At 37.2% G+C, this 8,936-nt stretch overlaps 1 protein-coding gene across 17 annotated transcripts; it reads right to left on the bottom strand.

Annotated features, from left to right (window-relative positions):
• Positions 1–1,821: 1,821 nt before the first annotated feature.
• On the bottom strand, positions 1,822–7,851 carry LOC110800832 (uncharacterized). 17 transcript variants are annotated; one of them, XR_008926579.1, is made up of 3 exons: positions 7,520–7,768; positions 2,919–4,386; positions 1,822–2,676 (listed from the first exon to the last, which is right to left on the bottom strand). XR_008926579.1 is itself a non-coding variant. In XM_056835311.1 (3 exons), the coding sequence occupies exons 1-3, from the start codon at positions 7,635–7,637 to the stop codon at positions 3,087–3,089; spliced, it is 309 nt and encodes a 102-aa protein (XP_056691289.1). In that variant the 5' UTR covers positions 7,638–7,778; the 3' UTR covers positions 2,683–3,086. The 17 variants fall into 17 exon arrangements, 2 of the variants coding, with proteins under 2 accessions (XP_056691289.1, XP_056691290.1); XR_008926575.1 differs by having other exon boundaries at positions 2,919–5,289; positions 7,520–7,763; XR_008926574.1 differs by having other exon boundaries at positions 2,919–5,324; positions 7,520–7,763.
• Positions 7,852–8,936: the final 1,085 nt, after the last annotated feature.

The raw sequence follows: 8,936 nt of genomic DNA on the forward strand, positions 1-8,936 counted from the left end.
AGTCATTGTCGGTGGAGGGAAGATTTGGTCAAGTTTATGGAATGGGATTGTCATGCTAAGATGTCGGGTAGCCTAATCTTGTTTTCCGGCGCCTTCGCGGCGTCTCGAGACGCTATTCTCAAGGGTGGATAGGATCTAGAGATTTGATGTGGTATGCTCGGTTGAAGGGGAATTGATTAGTGCTTGCCCTTAGTTCGCTTTGCTTGACTCTTGAATCTTTCACTCGATTTAGGACATTGGTTAGCGTGCATTCGTCTATTTAGTTAGTAATATTAGCACTCTTTTGTGCTCGTTCCATAATAAAGGCCCTTGTCTTGAGTTTTGTAGTTTCATTTTTCATTTTTCTTTCCTTTCTTTCTTTCTTTTCCTTTCTTTCTTTCTTTTCTTTTTCTATTCTTTTCTTTCTTTTTCTTGTTTCTTTTTCATTTTTTTAGTTCTTGCCTTGATTCAAATTTTTGGAAGAGTTATGGGTGCTTCTCTTTGGAAACCCTTGCGAGATCCCACTCGCCCTCATGAGCGATTGTGGGGTTCAAAGAGCTTGTTGCATGCGCTTAAATGCAACAGTGATTCCTACGAAAGTGAGTTAGTGTGCATTCTTGTAGTTCTTATTTTCGAAATTTTGATTTTGAATAATTAAGCTCATTCTCCTCCCCGTTTCTCATTCTAGCTTTGCTTGAGGACAAGCAAAGGGTTAGCTTGGGGGAGTTTGATGAGCGACATTTATGTCGCTCTTAGCTTATGATTTTAGTTTATTTTATTAGCATTTTATTATTATTTTCGCTTAGTTTTATCATTTTTAGTTCGTTTATCGCATTTTTGCATTAATCGTTACATTTTCTCGTCTTGCGCATATTTTAGTCGTTTTTGCTCTAAATATGCCTTTTGCGCGCATTCTCGTTGCGTAAGGTTCGTTTTGAGTATTAACGTGTTAATATTGTGTCATTATGCTTGTCGAAAAGTTATATGCTTCACGATTTGCAAAAACGATAAACGAATTAATAATAATGTTTTTGATTTTTAATAACATGCTTGACGATTTTCTTGTGTGCTATACGATACTTTGCATTGTGCAACGACGTGGCATCTTTGTGCAGCGACATAGAGTCTTTGTGCAACAACAGGCCATAGCAACAACAGCCATAGCTGCTGTACACGAGCAGCAACCTTGCAGCCACACTCACAACAATACTCACATCAATGCACGAGGCTGCTGCTCCTTTAAGCCATCGTTGCAGCCAAGTTCATGCCCCTTGCACTCACATTAGCTCCATGACACTATCCTAATAGCAGCTGTGCACAGCCCCAACAATACGAGCAAGAGCCATGGCACAGCACGCAGCAGAACAGAAGCAGCCATAGCAACACGCAGCTCCTACAGTCTGTGCGATCGAAGCTTCAGCTGTGCGATCGAATGCTTCCTGTGCGGTCAAGTACAGCAGCATGTGGGGTCGAGTGGCTGGACAGAATGGCTTAAAATTGTTGTGCGAGCGAATGATGGGTCTTGTTCGACCGCACAGAATCTGTGCGCCCACACAAGTCCTCTTGTGCGATAGAATGGTGCTGCGGCTGCTTCTATATAAACTAAAATCGCAGCATTGTCGAGCATAGTTAGTTTTTACGTAATTCATTTCTAATTTTCAGATTTTAGGCTTAGCTTATAATTCTCTCTCTAGAATTAGTTTAGGGCTTAGATTAGTGATTAGGATTAGGATTCATTGCTTCAAATTCTTCAATTCTTAGTGAATTGAATCATCATTTTCAGATTTCTGTCATACAATATCAATACATAATTTGGCATGTAAAACCCCATTTCTATAATCATTACTTGAATCACAAATCATATTACCAAAAAACTCAATCTGACAACTCAATGAACTTGTTGGAAGCATCACTTTGAACATTTTTAGCTTACAGAACATGTACTCAGTGCTTAGTGAGTTTAGTCCGTACATAAAATGCATTCAGTGCTTACATAACAATTATTCAGTGCTTAGTGAGTTTAGTTCCTGATCAGATTCAGTGCTTGTGAGATTAGTTCCTGATCAGATTCAATGCATAGTGAGTTTAGTTCCTGATCTTACAGAACATGTAATCAGTGCTTACATGGAATCAATCTTACAGAACATGTATTCGGTGCTTAGTGAGTTTAGTTCCTGGTCAGATTCATCGTCATGGAAAGAAACGCAACGCTCTTCCAGAACAGTTGCATCACTTAGAATGTTTTTTTAGCAATGCCACATTAAGGTTAAAGTCAGTGCCAGACATATTTGATAATTTCATCTTCTTGAGTGCAGCCAACAAGAAACTAGGTACCAGGAAGTTCCAATCCATGCGCCTATTTCGGTTACAAGCAAGCTAAGATAAGCTAAATTATGAAAAATTGGCACAACATTGACATCAAGGGTATTAAACAGAAGGGACCCACAGTCTAATAAAGTAAGGGACCTAACACAAGAAATCCCTTGAAATTCCCTTGTATCTGGCTAATATAATAGTAGTTTTCATTTTGCCCAATACGTTCTTGAAAACAAACTCGTCCTAATCACAAGCATGTGGCAGGTTGTTTTTGAAAATAAGAAATATTAATTTCAATCTATTTACCTTGAGAAGAATAGAAATATTATGTTTTGTAGTTGTGTCCCCAATGTGATCCAACCTCAAATCTTCAACATTCTCCTATAAAATGAAACTTTGTCACGTTAGTTGTTAAATTAGAAGCTCCTTAAGTACATGAAATAGTGCGGAAGAAGTAAAGGTCAAAGAATGAGAAGCAAGGATGTTGCCTTGATCTCAAATGAGCTTTCTAGTAGTTAAGACATAATCCTAATTGAGAAACAACCAATCAATTAAGCAGGTACTGTAATAGTACCCTTGCTAAATGACTCACAAGAATGCGTACACCATTAATTAAAGCATACCTTAGTCAAGAGTCCACACGACCTGGGGTACGAGAACGAGAGCTAGCTATCCTCGAAGTCAGAATGAGTATAAGAACGAGGATTGCTTGTTCTCCCATAAAAAAAACCTTCAAAATCTTATAATAATGATAAGAACTAAGTAATAACTGTAGGTGGCTGCTACTTTTGTCAGAAAATTTCTAGCTGACAGTGATCTGGATCTTCTTGCAGGGGTTTCAGGTGTTGATCAGTGTTGATCAGTGTTTGCAGCCTTCCTTTTTTCTGGTAGGAATGGTCAAGTGATTCAGGAGTCAGCTTGACCATGTCTAAAACTCTAAACTGACCAAAAAAATATGTTGGAAACTTAGTAAGAAGGAGAAAGATACAGTGAATGGTAATTTGATCAGCCATCCTTGTCTAAACTTAGCGAATAACTTATTAAGAAAAGAAATGAAATTGACATATGCACATGGTTCAATGAATTTTTTTAATTTATTTAACGGAAATTTCATGAAATGCCCTCGAGTTTTGCCATAATTCACCAAACGCCCATCAAGTTTCAATAATTCATAAAATACCCCTCACAATTCGTACAAATACCAAACATACCCTTACTAATAACGGGCCGTTAGTCCGCCGTTAGCCAAGTTTCCAATTCACCCAAATGCCCCTATTCTAAAACTTATTTCACCAAATGCCCCTATTATGAAACTTATTTCACCAAATGCCCCAAATTTAAATATAGCTATTATGATGTTCCGACGGCTAGTTTTTGTGTTTGAAAAGTGATTCTTGGTCATGGTTGGCTAAAAAAACCCCTTTGCTGAATGGTTCTTGTATTTTAGATGTTATTTTACTTTACTTTGCTAATTTCATAAGATTTGTGTCATGAGTTTTCTTTCAAAATCATCTTCCACACCCAATGAGTCCACATATATTAGGGTACCTAACAAATTTTGTTATTGTGGTAGGAATAGAGGTTGAAGTGGTGTTCCACAAGCTCTTCTGGATAGCTGCTAATGCCTTTTGGGGTAGTTTTTTGCACATCTGTTTTGATCTTGCACATATTCATTGAGTAGAAAATATATAACATTAAAAGTAGTTGGTGCAAAGATGTTTTGTAAGTGAAGCTAAAAACAGGAATGTTTCCCAGTTTGGTAATTTGTGCAGATTATGCAACACCAATTATTTATGAAATGTGAATTTGTTTCTCATTATTTGTGTTTACTTCATGATTACAAACAGTAAAATTACAAACATCAATATCCCCATTTGTATTACAACTTTGACTACTTTTTGTTGTTGTTTTAGCTTCTTCTTCATTTGCTTCAATTCTTCTTGCATCTTACTGTTTCGCCTGTTTTCAATACTTTCTCCTTCGTCTAAGCTTCCCCCGCATTGTCCTTCGTGTTGTTGCCCCTTGTTTTCTTGCTCAACTACTCCCTTGTACCATCTCAGATTGTTTCAAGGATCACACTTGTAGTACAACCTTTGTGGATTGAGTGTTATATCAGAGCTTCGAATGACAAATTTCTTACCACAATAACAAAATTTGGTAGGTACTCTAATATATGTGGACTCATTGGGTGTGGATGATGATTTTGAAAGAAAACTCATGACAAAAATCTTATGAAATTAGCAATGCAAATCAAAATAACATCTAACTTACAAGAACCATTCAGCAAAGGGGCTTTTATAGTCAACCGTGACCAACAGCTACCTTTCAAACACAAAAACTAGTCGCTGAAACATCAAAATAGCTATATTTAAGTTTGGGGCATTTGGTGGAAATAAGTTTCACAATAGGGGCATTTGGTGAAATAAGTTTCAGAATAGGGGCATTTGGGTGAATTGGAAACTTGGCTAACGGCAGACTAACAGTCCGTTATTAGTAAGGGTATGTTGGGTATTTGTACGAATTGTGAGGGGTATTTTATGAATTATTGAAACTTGATGGGCGTTTGGTGAATTATGGCAAAACTCGGGGGCATTTCATGAAATATCCGTTTATTTAATGAAAAAGTAACATTTGATTTGTTTATGAAACTTGGGGACAGTCTAGGTGACAGAGCTATGTGCAAATATGTGAAAATATGATTTAATATACAGAACAGTCCTCTCGGCTCTCGCATTGACAGATTGACTTCTAGAAGACCTTTAGAAGTTGGAAGAGAAAATGTCTTAATTTGTCTAACCATTCTATAGTCTTCTCCCTATTGTCCTTTGGCAAAGGTTTCTGGTTCTCCCCTGTCGTATACCAAATTATAAGCATGTTGATGATATTAAATAGTCTAGCAAACACACATATTTTTTTCACAAGTCAACTTGCCTGGTTTAGTTTTTCGCAACTCGGTTGGCACAAGTCACATTTGTCGAACTTACATCTCTTAAGCTGATGTATTCCAATACCCATCATCAAGAATAATCCTGTTAAGAATCTACCATTTTCTAATACACAGAAAATAAACTAAATAAAACAACATCATTGTGTACTAAGTTACTAACAAAACTTAGTGAAATAAACACCTCATAAATTAACCCACCTCCAATTTAGTATAGATTTTTATTCTCTAATTACCTAGATACAAAATCAGATATTAATAAAGAATTAAAGACCTCATGTGAAAAATCATTCAAAATTCATTAAAATTGAAATTTGTTTGGCATAAACAAAGATAAAATAAGGGAGAGAAAACACGTACAGGAAAGGAAGCACTCCACCATCTACGCAAAAATCTCTTTCATTCCATAACCAAAAGATCAAGCAGCATCCTCCTTATTGGTGGAAACTTGGATAACAGCATAAGCACCAAGACTCTTTGCTTGGCAACTGAGAGACGATTTTCATCTACATCAGCCACCACAATCCTTGGAGCTCTAAAAGCCTTAGCTAACAACACTCCAATTATCAAAACTGTTGTCTCGGCCACGACCTCACCAATTGAATTTCTAGTTGAGAGCTATTACATTTTCTTCCATTATTATAGTTCTGGAAATACAATCCCATTATTCCAAAATTCCAAAAACCATGTTTATAGCTTAAGGGTTTCACTATCCCAGAATTAGGCGCTTAAGCTAACTAAACATGCTTTTTTCTTAAATAAAACTTTGTAACGTTAGTTGTTCAAACTATCTCCTATAAATGAAACTTTATCACGTTAGTTGTTCAAATGAAAGCACTTAAACTGAATTAGAGAGTATAAGAACCAGAAAAGGTAGAACGAGTCAGCTGATTGTATACTGCTGCTGATTGCAGTATGTTGCTGCTGCTGACTGTAGTATGTTGCTGCTAAGTGCAGTATGCTGCTGCTGACTGCAGTATGCTGCTGCTCACTGCAGTATGCTCGACTAGGTAAATTAAAAAAAATGGTCCTTATTGCTGAAAGTGAAAAAAAGCACGTGGGATTGTTCGATGTTTTCTGTTCGGCAACTTGTTTTACTTTGATGACAACTTAATTACTTCTAATTGTCCAAATTAAATAATTAATGCATCAACTATCAACTATTAAATGAGAAGGGAGAATAAGAAGGGAGATATTTATTAATGGAACGCCCCAGCAGAGGATTGGGTTGCTTTGAACACAGACGGAGCATCAAAAGGAACTCCAGGGCCTGCTGGTGGAGGTGGTGTTATAAGGGATACCAATGGTACGTTCCACCTAGCCTTTATAGCAAACTTCGGAATTTGCTCAGCCTTCAAAGCAGAATTTATGGCATTATCCATTGGTATTGATATGGCTATGGAGATGGGATGTAAGAAGCTAGTGATTCAAGTTGATAATGAAGCGTGTGTACATGTTCTTAAAAGAAGTGAGTATCAAGGCGGGGAGTGCTACCATATCATCAATCATTGAAGAGAAATAATCAGTTCGATTTTGTGGGAAGTTCGGGTAATCCACTGTTATAGGGAAGGAAATAGAGTGGCTGATAAATTAGCTAATATTGGTGTTAGCCAAGAAGAACGTCTTTTATTTTATCATAGCCCAATAGGGGACATTGTTAGCCTCCTTCGCGAGGATGTCATTGGTGTTACTACACCACGTTTTGTTGCTTAATTTAGTTTTTGTCGGGGTCATACCCCTCATTTGCACCAAAAAAAATTAAATGAGTACCCATTTGTTTCACTATTTGCCTTGTTTATGGCAACAACAACACATGCTCTCATTGCCTCTCAATCCTTTTCGGTTGACATATAGGCATCTCTTAAGTACGGAGTTGAAGTTTCGCAATCATCTTACCAAGACTTTGTCAACTTAACAATCTTGATTAGAAAATAATAATTTTGATAAGAATTCCGGATTTGCCAATTAAAACGACTACAAAATCAGCAAAAACGTAGTACTCCAGTGCAATCATGAAATCAAAAAATGAATCAACCCATTATCAAAATAAAGAATCAGAACCCAAATCGAAACTAAATATGGCTACTTACATGAGTTACATCTACCAATTCAGAGGAATAATACACAAAACCCATGATTAACCAACCCTAACTGAATCCAAACCCCCTCCCCACAAAACCAATTCAATAAAATAAATTAACAATAATCCCACACTTCAAACGCAAAATAAGAACAACCCACCATAAATTTACAGAATTTCGCAAAAGAAAGGGAGATTACCTTGAAATTCGAAATTCCGTCGGAAAAGCACCACCGGGAAAAGAAAACGCTGCCACCTAAATCTCCACCACCGTAAATCGTCGCCGCGTAGAGGATTATGGTAGGTTTCGCCGTCCATGGAGAGTCTTAGGTTTGAGGTTTTGGTTTTCGCAGAGTAAAGAAATGTGGGAAATAAAATGATTTAGCGGTTCTTAGTTTTAGCTTTTTTTTGTTGTTTTTTAATTACGTTTTCAATAGCGTTTTATTTGGAAGCCCTATAAGAAAATGTCATCATATGACAGTGTACCCTACTAAACCGCCATGATATGTTCAAATATGATAGCGTTTTTCTAATAAGCGCTATAATATGTTATTTTTTAATCTTTTGATAGCGAAAGAGGCAAAAGCGCTATTAAAGAAACGCTATGAAAAGCTATTTCTGTAGTAGTGGAACATGTTCCAAGATCTGGCTCGAGTCGAAAGATTCGAAACTCATAAGCAAATTCTTGAGACCAAGCTTAAGAAAGGCGAGCCCGTAAGTCCACATGTTCTCAAAATGATTGGACTCATTGAGAATATGAGTCGGCTGGATCAACAATTTTCTCAGGAAATGGATATAGACACCATCCTCCATTCTCTTCATAGCGGGTATGATCAGTTCAAGCTGAATTACAGTATGAATAGTCTGGACAAAATGCTTACTGAGCTTCACGGTATGCTGAAGACCGCTGAAAAGACACTCAAAAGTGATAAGCAAGATGTTCTTATAGTGCGTGGGGGCAAGTTCAAGAAATCTGGCAAGAAGAGGAATGCTAAGAAAGGTGGCAAGAAGGCCAACCCGACTAAGAAATCTGGCGGCACCAAGTCTGAAAAGAAGAAGGTGAGCCAACCCACTTCTGAATCTGAATGCTTCTACTGCAAGAATAAGGGGCATTGGAAGAGAGATTGCTTGAAGCTTAAGGAAGATCAGAAGAACGGAACAATCATTCTAGCTTCAAGTATTTTCGTTATAGACTGTATACTTGCTAATTCAACTTCTTGGGTATTAGACACAGGTTGTGGCTCACACTTATGTTCCAATTCGCAGGGACTAAGAAGAAGTAGAAGGTTAAGCAAGGGTGAAGTCGACCTACGAGTGGGAAATGGAGCACGGATTGCTGCATTAGCTGTAGGAACTTATTATTTGTCGTTACCCTCTGGGCTAGTTTTGGAACTGGAAGAATGTTTCCATGTTCCAAGTCTTACTAAAAACATCATTTCTGTTTCTTGCTTAGATGCTAAGGGATTTTCCTTTTTAATAAAAGACAATAGTTGCTCGTTTTAATTTAAAGAGATGTTTTATGGATCTGCTAGATTAGTCAATGGACTTTGTTTATTAGATCACGACAAACAAGTTTATAACATAAATACCAAAAAGGCCAAAAAGCATGATTCAGAT

The sequence above is a fragment of the Spinacia oleracea genome, chromosome 1, assembly GCF_020520425.1.
Source record: "Spinacia oleracea cultivar Varoflay chromosome 1, BTI_SOV_V1, whole genome shotgun sequence".
NCBI classification, from domain to species: Eukaryota; Viridiplantae; Streptophyta; class Magnoliopsida; order Caryophyllales; family Amaranthaceae; genus Spinacia; species Spinacia oleracea.